Source organism: Athene cunicularia (assembly GCF_003259725.1).
Source record: "Athene cunicularia isolate RWA chromosome Z unlocalized genomic scaffold, athCun1 chrZ_part1, whole genome shotgun sequence".
Lineage (NCBI taxonomy): Eukaryota > Metazoa > Chordata > Aves > Strigiformes > Strigidae > Athene > Athene cunicularia.
In genome coordinates, this window is record NW_020799142.1 from 6915090 (window position 1) to 6933539 (window position 18450).

Consider the following 18450-nt stretch of genomic DNA (forward strand, 5'->3'; position numbering starts at 1 on the left):
CTGCTCCCATCTGTCTATAGATGCCCTTGTCTGCTTGGTCTTCCTGGTCGGGTGGTCTGTAGCAGTCCCCCACTATAACATCTCCTGTCCCTGCCTTCCCTTTAATCCTAACCCATAAACTCTCAGTCAGCTCCTCATCCATCCCCAGGCAGGGCTCCATGAACTCCAGCTGGTCATTGACATAGAGGGCGACTCCTGCTCCTCATTTTCCCTGTCTTTCCTTCCAAGGCAAGTCATAAGAGTCACCCCACCATGTCTCTGTAATGCCAATAAGATTGTGGCCCTGCAGATGTGAACATGTCTCTAGCTCTTCTTGTTTTTTTCCCATGCTACATGCATTTGCATAGAGGCATTTAAGTTGGGCCCCAGTGAAGCTAACTATCTGGCAGGAACTCCTGTGCTGCTCTTGAAGTGCTCTCCTGCTGACCTGTGATCCCTCTCTAGGCTCTGGGCATCTATTGCTGGCACTGGCATGAAGTTGATAGGAGTGGGATGTTCCTTTCCCCTAGCAACTTTAGTTTGAAGTTCTTTTGGCCAGCTTGGCAAGCCTATGAGCCTTCTCCTTCTCTGACAGAGGGACACCATCAGCCTCCAGTAGGCCAGGTTTCTCAAAGCAAAGTCTTCCTTATACTGCATGCCCACACAGAAATCTATCTGCAGGCATACACAGACACATATGTATATGGTCAGGCCACAGTTTTTTGCATTGCAAATCTCCTGAGTTGGTCCCTATTCAGCAGTTTTTCAAGGTTCTACAGATATCTGTACACCATTTACATGGAACTTAGGTCCATGTCTATACAGGAAGGAGAACTCCTTTCAGGCCTCTTACCTTCCAGACTCACATGATTTTAATTTGTAACTTCTTGGAGCAGTATTGCTGACTGACAAGAGATATGTAAGTTAGCTCTGTGTTCTAACAGCCCCAGAATTTCATATCAGTTTCCCAAATATACCCAGAATAAATATCTTCCTTCCTCCTGTACACTGTTTGCCAGTAATCACACTGGCAAAAAAACCTAGCAGTTAGACTGGGAAAGGAAGTGGCTGAGCAGACGTCGAAGACAAAGAATAACATTTTCTTCAGGAAACAGATGGCTTAAGCTAGTATTTATAGCTGTCCATATATATGATACAAAAGCAGTCCATGTTACAAAATCTGGAGTGTCTGGAAAACTGGCAATGCATTATTAAATGTATGCAAGGATGGATGCTGGATGCTGTGTATGTAGTACCCCTTTATTTGGAAGAGGTTGTGCAGCATATTAAGAACCTACCTGATTTCTCCTGGCTGCAGTTTCTGATACTTGGGTCAAAGTTATATATTGACTGGTCAATATAATGAAGAAAAGATAGGTATAAATAGTGGGCAGTGTGTCTGGTGTATGCAAGAAATGATATTGTGCAGAGGCAGAGGATGAACTGCAGCTTAATGCTTGGGCTTTTTCACTTGGGCAATCTATACTCAACATAGCTCTGTGTATGACAGACATTCAGCTTAGAAGACATGTGCTGTACTTACATCTCATGCACGATTGTGTACTTGAAACCTCAAAATGCATTTATAAACAGAGAAACAGGATTATACAAAAGATAATTATGTAACAGGCTATACTTGGATACAGTTGGTGTATAATTAGAAAGACATTTCTGAACTTACCATAGGGAATGCAATATAATTTGAGAAATTATTCCTATTATGTCATTGTGAAACCATTACATGATAGACAATTGAGCCTTACATTTTGATGCTACAAATGCAGGGACTACATTTTTCACAGACCTTTCTGTCAATTTTTTATCAAGTAGGTTTGTACAAGGCTATGAAATATTTCAAGGATACTGGGAGTCTAATCTTAGTCTACATGCAGACAAAAGTTATCTCACCATGAGATACATTCACCAATTGATTAATTAATTCCTAGCATAATGATATGCTGACATTTTTTCTTTACTTTTGTCTGTATTGCATGACCACATTCTGACACTGCTGTAATGGCAGGCCATGAAACATGCAACAAATCAGCTCTCAGAGAATATGTTTCTGAGACAGTTACTATTTTGTCATAAATAAGTGGATGTTGGAGTATTATTTTTACTGTTATGCTGTTAATCATATTTTGTTATGCCATTTATCTTACATTAGCTTGATGTTATGAAAAGGTTTCAGAATTAGTTACAGTGAAATGAATATTAAATCTAAACTGTTTGTCTGTCTCCTTCATCTTCATACAACAACTATGCTAACTATAGTTATTTTATTCATTAGTAACCCAGTAAACCAATGTATTTACCCTATAATATAGAGATTGAAAGGCAAAACCAAATAGTAATTTTTACTAAAATGCTGCTCTATTAATGCAAGACAAAGTATAGCCCACTATTCGGCTGATGAAATAAAGCACCATACTTGCAGTTTTGATACTGCATGTATCCATACGCTGCCTATCTCAAACACCTGAAACAAACGAAGGCTCATAGTAAATGACTGTCCTTCTTCAAAAGATGAGAGCCAGAGATTACATGAAATTGGGAACAGACTACTGCTCTCCAACACATTATTTATCACCTTTGGTACAGAACTACAGGACAAACACAGAGGTCTTATTCTGACATCTTTGGGGGTGACAGAACATGAAAAGCCGTTCTTTGTTGTGTTCACAGATAGAGTTTTACTAGGACACACATTGGTCCACTAGCAAATGACTTCATTATTTTCTTTTGATCAGAAATTTCTGAGTGGATAGAAGAAGACCTTTTCTGTCAAGGGTTGTAATCAAAAGGAGTTTGTGCTCCTGTTAAAAGCTTTGGATAAGTGAAATTTTCTGAAGATGTTTGCTGGAAAATCCTTGATTGGCTCTTCTGCCTCTGGGAAATGCTTATGCTTTGCTGACAGAAGCCTGACCTAGACTCATGCCAGGAGGGATCTGCCTGGAGGATTATAAACCAAACAGAAGGAGTTATGGCACCTGGATTCTATAGCTACTAAGGATACAAATATGCACAGCCCAGGCTTCAGCCAGCTGAAGATCACAGAATCAGCATTTCTCTAATAGGCATGACATCAGTGTACCACATGTAGGCTTTGGGGCCCTAAGTAGGAAAGAAACTACAAATAAGGAACAATAAAATCAGCAGTTCATACAACATGAGTTCACCTTCTCCAGAGATAAAACCCTCCAGACACTACTTTTCGTGCTTACATCAAGTTGGCCTCTCTTCTGCACTAGTTAGCCCTGAAACTGCTTTCTGCCCCAGTGTGCTCAGGAACTGTCGATAGCCATATGAACAACATGTGTAGCTCTCACTGGAAACAGGCAGCCCTCCTCAGCTGTATTCAGTTATCCAGTTATCTGGGATGGGAGTCTTTGACACATCAATTACCTAGCAGGTATTTTTAACTACAGACCCCGAACATCTTCTGGCATCTCAATCCTATCTCATTTAGTAACATCTATAGCCCTACAATATTTGCATAATTTGACTCACCATGTGCTATATTGAGAATTATTCTGTAGAAATTGCTTCCCTGCAGAAGGCAGGTGACTTTTAAATCCTGTCTTCAGAATAGGCAATTTCTTTCTTTCAGGATTTGACAATACTTACACCTTGGACGGTTTCAAAACCTTTCACACAGCAGCACAGCAGCTCAGTTTTATCCCCTGCTTCAGCTAGGATGGCAGACTTTACACATCTCCAGTCAGTCAGGATCACTCAGCAGGATTGCTGTTTCAGCCATTCACATGACCACAGTCAACACTCCACACTCAAAAATGCCAACTGTCCATTTGTTTTAAGCTCACCTACCAGACATAAGATCTCTCTTTCCTATGCTCTCTTTCAGCACTCTGGTAATTGCAGCACATGTGTCTTCTCACTTTGCATTCAGATTTTTCATATGCGCACAGACAACAGGAGGCCCAGTTAGAGGCATTACTGTTCCTGGCTGACAGATATTTTTGGAGATTTGGTTGTTTCTTTAAACAGTACAGCTCAGGTCAGTTAGAGTGCTCGGTTTATTACTTCAGCTCAAAAATCAAAGTGTTGCCAAGTGACAGATAAGAACTGTGGAAAGAAAGTCAGAATTTCATTTCTTTAAGTGAACACTTTTATTATTTTTATTTGTGGGGTTTTTTGCTGATCTCTCAGTTGGCTCCATTTTATCCAGTAGTACTCTGTGCTTATCCAAAGCCTATAAGCATAGTGTCTGGGGCATTCAGTTATCTTGGTCCATTGTGACTGTATGGCCAAACAAGACATCATTCTGAAGACTGGCTCAGAGAAAGACATTTATCTCACTTAATTAAAGGCATTCAAATACTAAATAACTCTTCCAAGACCTCTACTACCTCAGCTTCCCCTGTTGTAAGTAGGAAGGGACTGGTACTCCTGTAAATGAGAAACCTGTAATAGGTAGGATGAATCTCATGCAGGAAGTCCCTCTCTATTCTCACTGACCAGAAAGGAAGCCCAATAGTCCAGATGAACACAGCAAAAAACAGGCAAGAGAAACTGCATAGAAAGCAACTCCATTGTGCTTAATGAAAATCCTCTCGAGTGTCTACATTAATTAATAAGTTCTGCAGTTGCAGGAATTTAATTTGCATAATCTCATATTTTTTTTATGTCCCTGCCCACTGCATTGAGGTTGAAACTAGATGGTCTTTAAAGGTCCCTTCCAACCCAAACCATTCTATGATTCTATGACTGACTGTGATAAATTTCTTTGGCAAACTTCCTATGACTTCCCTATGTTCTATTAGAACAGTCATTAAAACAAATCCTTATGTCTTTGGATCTTTCTCAAGAAACTGTAGCGAATGGAGCTAGATCAGTATAATCAAAACAAAGCAAATATATATGCAGATATTTGATGTAAATAAATGTGTCAAGTAAAGATTCCCTAGTAGTCTGCTTCTGGATGTTGTGTTGCATGACAATGTTGCAGAATGTACTTACAGTTTACCGCAAATGAAGTTAATTCAGTAAGAGACTGCATTTTCTCTTGAAAGGTTCAAAGAGCAAGTAATAAAAGGATAATGACAGCTTTGAGAGAATATGGACTAGGTCTTAGCAGATTACTTGGTAATTTGACTTGAGCTAAGCACATTGCCAGTGTTTGGCACGTAACAATAAATGTTAATTTAAAATTGCATTTATGCTTTCTTTTTATTTCTACACATTTTAAAGATGAAAAGGGACCACTAAACATTAAATCAATTCTTGACTCAACTGACTGACTGAACTGAAATCCTGGTATTGAACATTACCTCATTATCAAATGAACAACAAAAAGACCAATAAAAACACTTAAAGCTCAAAAGATGAAACAGTAAAGTATGAGAAGTATCTGCACTCTGTGTGTCCTATTAACACCATCTTTATTTCCTTTTTACAAAAAATAGAAATAACAACAGACAAAACATACTCAAAAAAATCAATGCTTTTGCCTTGGTCTCACTGAGGAGCTGAGCAGGCAGAGTCCTGGTTGAAACTTTGACAGTATATGCCATTGACAAAGGAAATAAAGATATATGACAATATATCCATGCAAGACACAAAGTACAAAGTGTGTTCTGTGGCACAACAAACATTTTGGAGGTTGCCTGTGAAATAACAATTTTCAAATTGTTACTTTTGCTCACCCATGCCTTTACACAGCACATCTTACAAACAAGTAACATATACACATATATCATAAAAAAAGTTTTGTATATGGTCTAACTGCTACAAATTAAGGCATCCTAACAGCTGCTGTTTTGCTGGTGAAGGGTATGTCTCATACTAGTGTTTCAAAAGGATATATTTCAGGTATTTCAAAATGAGACATCATGAGATGTGATTTAGAGGAAGAACTCCTGCAGCTCTGGCTCTTCAGTACTCTTTTGACTGTCACATTTCCAGCTTTTCCTATTGATGTCATCATGCCTGGAGAGAAAAAGAATAGAATTACTCATGGTAACACTAACAATATAGAGGGATTTGCCCTGTGTTTGTTTACCCTTTTTTATTCCATTTGCAAGTATTGAACTCTGAATTAATCTTTTTCTCTCAGCTTATTTCTCTGGACATGTACTACACAAAATACTTTTTAGTACTTTCTTTTACCTCCTGCTCTGAAATCAAAAGTGGAAAACAATGGAATGATAAGGAGCTTTTTAAGTCACAGCATTAATTAGTACACTGTCATGTCCAGATAATAATCAACAGAATGTCTAAAACCTCCTCATCCTTTAAGGAAAAGTACCATAGTGATAAAAAGATGCACTAGAACAAACATTAGATATACCCTATTTGTTTCTGACTCTACCTGTAAGAGAATCATCTGGTCCCCATTAATAATCACCAGAGAGAAATAAACACTTTCAAAAAGTGATTCATTTGACTTACTTTATGTGTCTGCTTAAGTAGAAGATGGTGGCAAAGGCCATAGGAAAAATGGCAGGCAGTAATTCTTTTTCTGACACAGGGCCTATAACTCTTAATATTGTAATTTAGGTAAAATCTCAATTCAAGTCATTAAGATTTTTTTAGATACACAGATAAGGATAATTTTGCTATAGTGTGTCTTCATTTCCATACTAGGTAAAATTAAATTTTAAAAAATGCTTTTAAAATCTGTTGTGTATGAGACTCAAATGATTTTGAGCTTGCCAATTAAAGTAGAAAAATTAAACACTAAATTTTTGTAACACTCAGTGTCTTCACTTTCTTTCATATGTCCTTGTTCTGAACCCCTGGTATGTTCCCCCTCTCTTCAATTAACCTTCCAGGTGAAGGATTTTTGATTAAGCATCCAGCCCACATCATCTTTTAAACAGACTAAAACTCATACAATGCAATCACGACTAGCTTTTTTTTTCCTGCAAAGGACAGATACTAGTGGGAGGTTAAAAACCCACAGCAAAAGGCAAGAGTATGTGTATAAAAAGTTTGCCTTAAACCCACATATTTGTGAGCCTGATTCTTACAAACCAGAATAGCTTTATTCCAGTCTACAATCACCACAAAGAACCAAAAATCCTTGAGAGACTGATTCTTAGGATTCCTAGATATCCTTGTGGTCACATCAGGATTTAACAGAAGCTGATGTTCAGGGACCACAGTTGTGGGTCCTAATAAGAGGGCATGAGGGATCACTTTATTTTAAAATCCCCTTCATTCATCTAAATTACTGTTGTCACATGCCCAAAGCAAGAACAAAAGACAGAATTAAGATAAGGGAGGTAGAATTCATAGGACTGAGTTTGAGGAGGTAAAAGAGGAGCACTTAACTTTTTACCATAACTACTTTTTGGCACTTAAAACATGCATTGCTGTTATCAACAGTATGTTTAGCGTTAACCATGGAGCTTTATTAATGGATGTTTTATAAGGCTAAGATAATTTGCATCAAATTACTACTATATCGGCTTAGACTTGCAGTGCTGGAAGACTCTGGGTAATTCCCCCATGCAGTGGCTCACCAAGCACTCAAAAGACTCAATTTCACAGCTCTACAGTTGCACTGTGATCTCAAAGAGGATCATTTTTAGCTAATGCAAATGTCTCTACATGACAATGCTGAACAGATGTGTTTTTTACAATGGTGTCTGCTGACCTGAAGGAAACGTATTACCAATATTACTAATTACTAACCAGATTTCTAATCTCTTCTGGTGCCTGTGTCACAGAAATACTAAACATCCCCTCATGCAACAGGCACTGATGTATCATTAAAATGGTTCACAACAGAACAACTGTAAATTGTCTGGGACAATGCATAAATTACTTTCATATTGATTTTATACTGTACTAGTTTGAACTGTAACTATTTTACTAGACATACAGGTAAGCATCCTTTTTCAGAGTATATATTTGAAGTTGTAATTTATCCAACACTAGGTCTGGCAGAGAGATATCTGTTAGGTTAGATCCACTTACGATTTTAGAAGTATGTCCAGTTTACAATCTGACAGAAACCTGTTTGTAGATTCTGATGATTGCCTTGATGTATGAAGCAATTTTTGCTACTGATAGCTGGAGCTAGTACAAGATTTGTATTGAAATGGTGAGTTAGTGCTTTCTTTAATGAACTGCAGATCTCAGATGATTTAAAGCGTGGGAAAGAATCTTTCATTGGCATACATGTAAGACAGAAAAAACTACAAGCATTTGCTTGGAGTTTTAATACACAAGAAACTAGCCAATGCTTCTAAGAGGTGAAAAATATCCCAACCCAGCCTGCACATCTGAAATTTCTGAGCTAAATCCTAATCTGTGTGTACAATAACAGCCTCCTCAAGCTGTGCCCTTAGTGCACTCTGTTCCTTGTTTCCTACTCCCTGGTCTTCCAGTGTCCACCACGAGGACAGCTTCAGGGCATGGAATCAGTAGTGCCCAGAGGGAAGCCAGGAGTTCAGGTCCAACTTTAACCCGCCCAGCAGGTGACTTTGCAGCTCTGCAGCTGCAGCCAGACCTTCCCCGTCTCTTGCTGCTTCTGGGGAAATGCTGTTCTGCCAGGGATTTCTCACACAAGAGCATTTACACATGCCAATACTGAATTACAACAATGGGTTACTTCCAGGAGGCAGCTCTAACATAAGGATGAGAATAATGGTTTTGTATTACTCCACAGACTGGACAGGCAGCTGGGTGTTTTGATGAGGCTGCCCATGGATGCTCCTTCAAACTGCTGCTATGCAGTCAATTTTCTGCACTGGAATTTCCCTCTGTTTTCAGGAGAGAATTAAAACTGTTGGAAACCTTACAGTTCTGTTTCTGGTTTCATATATACAGTGCCAATGACTTCAGAACAAGACTCCCATTTCCATTATGGAAACTGAGTTTTTTAATATGGGAAGGTCCTGGCATTAAAAAACAAGTGAACAAAAAATATTAAACATTTAGAAAAGAATAACTTAAAAGTAATTTAGGCTCCCAAACTGCAGAATAACTAATTTATAATTTTCCTAGAAGTATCCTGAAATGTATAATTTTGGTGTGAACAGCAGTCATTTCCAGGACTAATGGAAGGATTCTACATCTCAATTTAACAGAAGAAAACCACCAAAACCCACAAGAATTTGAGTGTTAATAGTTGAATAAAAATTTTTACAATTCATTTGCTTTAAAATAAACCACACTTTGTCAAATATTGTTTTTTCCAACGTGTCTTTATGGACTTTGAGGGACTGGTCTCTATCTGCCTGAATAGTCCTGATGGAACATGCCTAAATTAAGGAGTTTGAACACAGTCAAAGTTATCAGACTTTTAAAAACACATTTAACTTCAAAGTCTGAGGGAGAGTAAGAGAAATATGTGAAAATAGGAGAGCATTAAAGTAGAGCATTCTGCCTCATGTTCTCTGTACTCTCCATTTAGAGATGAACTGTGGTCTTTTTGCTCTCCTCATGAGAGGAAATTTAATTTCCATTCTCATCTGGTACTTGACTTTCATTCAACAAATGCTGAATACTCAGCCAAAGTGTGCTGTACTCCCTGGTGGATTTATGAGTATGAATATTTTCTATACTTGCTTGGAACTGAAATCCTGTAGTCAGTTCAATGGTGACATCAGCAGAAATCCATCATAAAATTCTGCTTTTCTAGGAATTTAGATCTTTACCTGTTCATCTACTTCCCTTCTTGTGTATCAATCAACTTCAGTATTTCAGTTATGAATAATGTTAGCAAACATATGCAACAAAGCAACAAAACACATGCACAAAACAAACAAAGCAACAGAGATGCTAAACATCACCATGCATAAGCACATACCAAGCATAGTTACACAGAAGTTCTTCATTCAGCATGCTAGAGGAAAGACTGGTGTAGCTGAAGTAAGGACCCTAAGAAAGTACAACATCATATCAGTTAAGAACATGCACTGAGATTACCACATGCATAACATGGAAGTCTCCCAAAACATTCAGTCAAATAGCAACAATAATATTTTAACAGATTTCTTTTTGAGTTAATAAATGAGGCTGAGTCTGTTACCTCGTTGACATGTGTGCTGTGGTCCTTTAGGTTGGTATGAAAATTCATTTTTCCATAGTTCTGATGTCGTCAACAATGACATGCAAACATGGCCTTTTCACAGAAAACATGCGTTTTATAGTGCAAACATCAATACTGTTACAATTCCTTCATCCAACTCCTCAAATTTTTAGGGAACTATGAAAACTGCTCACGACCTTGCCATCTATCAGAACACTTTTGAAGACAGATGGTCTTTTCCTCTGTCACTACAGAATCTCAATATCTCTTTTGAAAAAAATTGCCATTGTGTTATAAAAATACTTCTATGTTAAATGGGCTGTTTGACTAGACAGTGCATGTCTTCAAGGGCTCAAAGCAGTAGTTCATACTGTGATTCTGAACAAACTTTAATAAATGCAGTTACACTTCAATTTAGTCTATTAGGTCTCCTTTGCATTTTTCATTTAATTTCAGATTCTGCTACAGCACTACTGTTCTAGCAGTACCCACTAATATGGATCACTCACTATTTCCCAGCTCTCTCTTTCCACAGTTTCTTTTCCATATACATTTTTCCTCCTTTATGCCCAAGATTTCCCAGAGTTTTTCTCCTATTACCTTACCATGCTTTTTACAGCATATAATTCACTATTGCTCCTCTTGGCCTGCTTTATGTTCTTTTTTTCATCTTGAAATTATTCTTTCATCTCGTGTCTTTCCATCCACTCCCTCCTTTCCACCTTGTCTTTCACAGGGAATTAAATCATCTACCATTCCCTTTCATTCAAATCTTTATTCTATCTCTAGATGCTCACTCTTCTCTGCTTTGCTCCACAAACACACTACGCTCATAGTATTTCCTATCTCTATCTCTTTCATTCAATACCTCTTCCTTTCTCTTGGAAGGTACATTTGTTCAAAATATTTTCTCCTTTCTTTTGAACACGAGAGTCAGTCTCCCAGCTGGAGACACCCCTCTTTCTGTTGGGATCCCAGAAAGGGCACTCTGTTAACCACAAAGAGGGGATGATATGGATCCAATACATAAACTCTGCCACGAGAAGACTGTACTATGAAGAGAGGGGAGGCAAAGAAGGCTGGGTACTGACAGCTTCAACACCTAGGGGATGGCTGTAGCTCCCACAGAAGTAGGAAGGACCATTTCTGCTATTTTTCCTCTTTATATTCTATCTCTTATCCTGTTGGCCTCATCAGTCAGCTATAGGACACGACAGGGCTAGTCCTTCAGTTATTTACTCCTCAGAAATCCCATGGATTCAGCATGACATTCTCATTGTATGACCTGTCACTCACAGCAATGTCAAACATCATTTCCACATGAATCACGTCTCTGTGTTCAACACAACACGTGAACCACGTATGGACTCTACACAAGCAATACCCGCCGTTCCTTGGAAAAGCCTTCCAAAATTTAAACAGTGGATGGGCTTTCTACAGGTCAAATACCATAAAGTAGTTGTGTGCATCCTTTTGCTATAGAAAGGCAGGAAGAAGGAGCTGTCAAACTTATTCATTACTTAAAGAGACGACAGAAAAAAAAGACCCTTCCTCCTTTTAGTGCACTCACTGGCTTGTTCCTTCCTTTTGTGAGAGTTGCTGGATTTCCCTTGCTGTCTGCTGTCTTCCTTCCTAACGAGGTAAAAGGCAGCGTGGATGAGGTTTTGATCAGGTTTGCTGTTTGACAGTTGTTGTTGTTATTTTGGTTGCCACTCAGCGTCTCCATTATGGACCGAAAGGTTCCAAAAGGCCTTTTCAGCTGGTCCCCTGCTGGCTCCCCAGAACCAGATGGAGCCCGCATGACTCCTTTGCCCCGGTCTTTATCCTTTTCCTCATTTAGTTCTGACTCTGCTAGCTCCATCTGCACCACAGGCTCCTCAAAAGTTACTCGGAGTTTCAAATTTTGGGAGGTTCTGCGCTTTGAAGATGGAGACTTGAGAGCACTCTTAGGGCTGGTGGCAACCTTTTGAGCACTGTCTGTGCTGGATGGAGAGTTGTCTCCACAAAACTGGGTCTGAGGTATAGTACCAGACTGATACAGGGCTTCATTATCTGGGTCGCTGCTCTCTGAAGTAGGGGAAGGACTGTGGCCATCCACAGACTTAGAGACCCTGATACCAAAAGGGAAGCGGCGTCCTGCTGAAGAAGTGTGTTTCTTGATCATCAGGTGCAAACTCTCTGGGCTCTCAACACTCTCCACTATGGGCTGAGGCCTTGGTTTGTCAGTTCTTTTCACAGGGGTGTTCTTGTGGTCCTCAGAAATAGCTGAGTCTGTGTCAGACTCGCTGAGTGACCTCTGCATCAATTGCCTCAGTCTGGCTAGCTTCAGCTCCCTTTTCTCTGGCAATATCTTCTTCACATTCTTGGAGGATGCATGAGCATCCTGAAATTCCAAAGTCAGCTTCTCCTGCATACAGACATTTTCAGAGATTTCCTTCCCCAGCAACTGGCGCAAGATTTTATCTGAGTCCTCATCTTTTATCTTGGCTCGAGTGCGACTTGAAGTTCCCAAGCTGCCAAGAATCTGAATCCCATCTTGGGTGTTCAATTTACTTTTTGGTGGAGACAATTCATCTGCTTCAGATGGTTTCCACTGGGGTTTGCCAGAACCAGGAGATGATGGCAAGCTTAAAGAAAAAAAGAGGAGGAAATACCACAGCCAAATTAATGCACATATAAAATGTGAAACTGCCATTTCCAGGGTACGTGTCTGTCTCAGCTTATTGTTACTTATCCTCTTCATTGCTAGTCACATGGAATTCATTACTACGATGCCACAGCAAAGATTACATAGAGAAGGATGTAACCCTGCTTCCACTCCTAATTAGGATTTGAGTCTCTTCACTTTCTCTTACAAAGAAAACTCCTCAAAATCAAAACTTAGAATGGTTGTTTCAATGCCAACGATGACCTTCTGAGGAAAACTTTAGAGAAACTACTGTTTCCTGTTTGTGGGACTTGACATGTTCTAGAAGGTAAAAAAAACCCACAAAGCCAAATGCCTACTATCCAAGTCATGCCATAATATAAAAGTAGCTTATTCTAAATACTGTGAATGTACCAGCTCTCTGCATAGCAATGATTTCATAAATCTAAGCTTCATCTGGTATTAATAACAGCCATATAAGACCTCATAAAATGTCAGGGCCATTTGCACTCAAAACCCCTTCAGATATGAAACACTGAAAAGCATGAGAAAGGTGACTTGAATTTATTTCAATACTATTAGATTAATAAATTAAATTTAAAACACCAAATGTTACATAGCAAGGAATCAGCAATCACAAGCAAGTCTGATTTGCAAAGGACATAAATTAGAGAACATTTCTTTCCCTGTGACACATGTCAGAGCTCATAATACTCCATGTTCTTTTTAAACCACTTTTCCTCTAAGCAAGGTTGACAAAATTAAAGTCAGTGCAAGGCAGTGAATTCACAAATTTAATTTCTTGTTTTGCAAGCAGCTTCTACTCTGATGAGTCCATAGTTTTCACAGCATAAAAAATGCACATGCCTATCCTAGTAACCTCAATTTCAATTCATTTTCTGCTTTTTTTCCTGTGGCAAACTGAAACAGGCACTGAAGAATATGCATCTATCTACAATAGACATTCCCAGTAAAAGGGATAGGTTCTCTTACATCCACTGCAGCCTCCTTGGATGATAATATCATCCACAAGTGAGTTCTGGCTGTAAGGAAAAGTAGTAGCCAACTATGAAATAAAATTTTAAATAATAGAGTATCATTTTCAGACTTGCTCACTTAAAAGATATTGAAACCTACATTCCTACTATTCCTTTTACAGGAATAATGAATCATGAGAGATCTACTCTCACCTGATCTTGTCTGATACTGGAAGTGAAACAGACCTGGTGGTTACTAGTACTCAAATGTGAGACCACTTGGAAAGACCAGTCAGCAAAAATCACAGAAACCAAATGAGCTTGAATACAGTTTGGTCCCATTGTTCCTGCTGAGCTGGCAGACAAGCACGACAAAGATCACAATTCAAAAAGGAAGGACAAAACATCTCTTTTCAGTGTGGTTTTCTACTTCAGTGGGAATTCAGAGTTTAGAGCCCTTTCCTAGCTGGTTACTTTACACATATGGATATCCAATTCCAATGTCTTTGTTATCTACTTCTGTAAGTATCTGCACTTGTCTGAAACACTGACACATGAAATTCAGGGACATGGAGCACTTGTCCAGAAAAGTGCTTGAGATTCTGTGAGAATGGAAGAAAAGCAATTACTCCTATGAGTTCAGACCTGATGACTCAAAGTTGACCATCAACACCTGCAGAAGCTTTTATGCTGGCTTCATACTTGAACAAATAGGTAGCTTCCTGAGAACACTTAAACAAAGAGAATTGTTTATGTCCTTCAGAGAGGAAACTGAATTAGAAGGTAATTATAAACGAAGTCCTATTCGCATGTGAGTTACTCATTTCCTTTCAAAGTCTTATTTAGAGGGTTATCAGAGAGAAACTGTGCTTGTTTGACTGCCATGCATCACACTGGAAATCTATGGCAGAAGTCAGAGAGGTATGTTAGCAGAGTCCAGATCCAGTCCTCTGACTTTCCTCCTCTTTAATGTAACTTAGCTTGTGTCTATTTCTGGGACTTCTGACAGGATATGTAAACAACATGTAAAATTTCTGGAGTTTTGACTTTTTATACAAGCTACTGCAGGCAAAAGATTTAATGAGAGTAAGGAGTCTTATTAATCTGAAAGGAGGTTTTGTTGGTAACTGGCTTTATGAATTACTGCTGGCAGTAAAGCACGGTGGACCACCACAAGGTCAAACTTTACAACTTTCCTAAGGGTTTCTAGGATCCTCTGTTATTCATCTAATACAAAATATATTCTATTCCACTGTAAATCTGATTTTCACTCTGTTGGGAAATAGGGACTATTCATTTCATACTCAAAATTTCCAGTATGTATAAAACATTACACACTGTCAAATTCTAGCAGCTCAGCTTCAAGCCCATGAAGTAAAAAAACCAGATTTACTTTACAGAATACATCTACCATTTAGACAGGTCACAGCTTGTCCTGGTAACCGATGTACCATGAAACTGTGCAAATCCAGACTGCAGCACAATTCCAGTCACTTTACCTTGGGGATGTGGGTAGTGACTTGCCCTCTGACCGCTGGGCTTCTAAAAGCTGCTGGAGTTGGTTCTGTAATGTCACACGTTCCACTGTCTGCCTGCAAGAAAAATGTAAAACTGTTTAACCTGAAGTGTAAAACTGTCCAGTGTTAGTAAGCTACAGGGTAAATGATACTACCCATTCAAATTTCTATTCAAAAAAGAAGTCCTCTTCAACTAATCATAGTAAATAAAAAGAGAAATTATAAATAATAATATAAACGAAGAGTTTGTACTTGTCTCTGAATCCCTGTGGACACTTTGTGATCACTGTACAAGACCAACTCAGAGATGTTTACTTGTTAGAGACTATTTATTATACTTCACATAAGGACAAGTGTGGGATCATAAGCAGCAGTTCATTGGAATGAGTGACTCACATTAAATAGTTGTCCAGAAACAAAGATATGGCAAAGCAAACTTAGAGCCACTTGGTTCTTTCTTGTTTGTGTACAGGAAGAAGCACAGAATCATTCAGGTTGGAAAAGAGCCTTGGGATCATTGAGTCCAACCATCAGCCCTACTTTACAAAGTTCTCTCCTACACCACATCCCCCAACATCTCATCTAAACGACCCTTAAACACATCCAGGTGACTCCACCACCTCCCTGGGCAGCCTATTCCACTGTCTGACCACTCTTGCTGTGAAACATTTTTTCCTAATGTCCAGTCTAAACCTCCCCTGTTGGAGTTTAAAGCCATTCCCTCTGACAGATTAAGAAGTCACTTCCAAAGTTGGTGGATGGCTTTTACTCAGCTAAACAATAGCTCAGACAACTGCTCTCTCCTATCTGCAAATGAACATGAAAAAGGAGCTTCCGACCAGTGGGAAGGCCTGATCCAATCTTCTTCAGCTGCAGGATGGAGCTAAGCATGACCTCTGTATATTCAGGGGAGAAGGAAAAAACACATCTGCTTGCTGCCCTACTTTTCCAAAGGTCTTACCTGTGCTCTGCACCCACCTTATACTCAGTAATGCTATACCTACTGCATGCAGAGTCTATCACTTTCTGCTGCAGGGGGGGTTTGGAACTAGAGGATCTTTTAAGTCCCTTCCAACCCAATCCATTCTATGATTCTGTGATTCTATGACATCTATACTAGAAACTCTATTTACCATAGAACTGTAATCACAGTCACTGTTGTCCTGCCACATACTTATTTCCATAGGAAGGACTCAGCTGAACCAGGTAGCCTGCAAACCTTCAAGTAGTTCTACAAAACAGAAGTAGATCAATTTGCCACAAAAAAGTTCTCCCTCTCCCTGCTCCTGTTCCATTTAAAGCTTCCATTCTACCATCAGAACACCTCTTTAGCTTGTCAACCACCACAGTTAACATTCAGTCTTGTTTAGTGACCTGTAAGTTCCATTGCCTCTAAATGCTACACAAAAAGAATTACTGGGAGACTACCAGCAAACCAGAGACTTGCAGCTTTTTGTTACTGCACATATGCTATATTTCACCTGGAATAAAATTGGTACCTTTGGTTTTATTCCCTGGTCCTGATCAAACGACCATGTGAAAATGATTTTTTATCTGCTTCTCCCAGGCTCTGCTTCTGCTGCTGTAGAAGTAATATGTTTTTAGTACTTTCATTCTTGTTGGATCTGCAGAAGTAATACAGTTCTCCACCAGTGAGCTGGACTCTTTCCTAGCTCACATACCATAAGCAGAAGAAATAGCTGAGTTCAAAATGCAGTCTCTATAACTGGCAATGTCAAAGCCAGAAAGAATCCAGACGGCGTTTTAGAGTTTGTACTCACAGGGCTGGTAGAAAACAAACATTTTACTTTTAACATATCAGAATGGATCTAAAAAGTGCTACAGAAATAATGGTGGAATCTTGACATACTGCCTTGCCATCACATTTTACAATACAACTATGCTTTATGTAGATCCTTTCTTCCTTTAATTTTCCATCTTCCTTCCTCTTGCCTACACACTTCCTTAGACTATTTAAAAATTACTCCTACCATCTGTCAACATTGGCTTATATTGCAACTCCCCAGATACTCTCTTTTAAGAGCTAGGGAAATTTTCATTTGAGATTAGATTGTGATGCAATTCATCTGTTTTATTTGCCTTTCATGCTTCCTTCAATTTCCATTTCTAAATATCTAAATAATGTAGCTAATAGCTTCTTATGCTTTTAGCTTTAATGGAAATCTCTGACACCTCTTCTGCCGAGCTAATGTTCTCATTCCACTTAAACATTTTACTGTGGTAAAAAAAATTAAAGTTCCATCTATTTTAACAGTTTAACTAGTTAGCAAATAGCTCACAGAAACCCACACATCTTGCCAGCACTATCCCTAAAGATATGTAACACACACATATATATTTAAGATAACATTGAAAACAAGGGATCACAATTTCTTGGAGCAGCAATATTGCTAAATATTAAAACAAGACTGGTTTAGGAGGCAAGACCACTGTAGTTTCAGGGGTAAAAGGGCCTACTTACTTTATGGTATTTAATGCCCAAATTCTCAGGGTCCTAGTTGGACAATGTTCCCAGTAAGTAATATGTAAGTACCCTTCTGTGTTTACTTAGTCATGGAACCCAGTTACCTCCTAATGAAACCAGGGAGCTCATTAACTGAACAGGGCACAGGCTGAGGCACTGTACTCTACTGAAATATCTTTCATAGCATGTTGCCTTATTTCTCCATTAAAGTGATAATAAATAACTTTCTCATCTTCATCTTTTGACTCATGGTTTGCTTTGATCTTTGCCTTGCTAGAGGTTTTGGCTTGATAGTGTATCAAAATAATCAAGTATCTCATTCATTAATTGCTTTGCACATCCAGGTCCATAAATGTAGGACAGTGCAACCCTTTGGGAATGCAGGTAGAATGCTCTGTCATCAAGCAGCACTGTAAAAGAAGTCTAGGGAAGCATTAATTTTTATGCTGTTAGTTCAGAATTGGGCCAGGAAAGCTCAAACAATACAAGTCATTACTGCTAATGTCATCAGTGTTAGAAACCATGTATTTGTGCAGGTAGGAATTTTCTAGACTGGCAAGTAAGGGTTTTTTTAGTCATATTAAATCAGTGAGTTTTATTATTAATAAATTTTTAATAATATAAATTATTAAATAATTAAGACTGTAAGACCCATGGAGACCTCAGGAAGTAAAATGCAAACCGGTATTTTGTACAGACTCTGAAAAACTTCTGTGACTGTCCTAAACATTTTGTTAAATTCAGACAACCCTATTAGATTCACTAAACTTCTATAATTTTCAAGAAATGCAAAGAAAAGCTTTTATTTTTAAGCCAGTAACAGCAGTTTTTGGCTGCCACTT

The 18450-nt window shown here is 38.7% G+C and overlaps 1 protein-coding gene across 1 annotated transcript in view; it reads right to left on the reverse strand.

Moving 5' to 3' along the window:
- Nucleotides 1-5364: 5364 nt before the first annotated feature.
- The window catches only part of SNCAIP (synuclein alpha interacting protein), a 74912-nt gene continuing 61826 nt past the window's right edge, over nt 5365-18450 (reverse strand). The window contains 4 exon segments of the mRNA XM_026865531.1: nt 5365-5928; nt 9761-9831; nt 11553-12609; nt 15106-15198. Coding sequence (XP_026721332.1) covers nt 5844-5928; nt 9761-9831; nt 11553-12609; nt 15106-15198 — 1306 coding nt within the window. The 3' untranslated portion in view covers nt 5365-5843.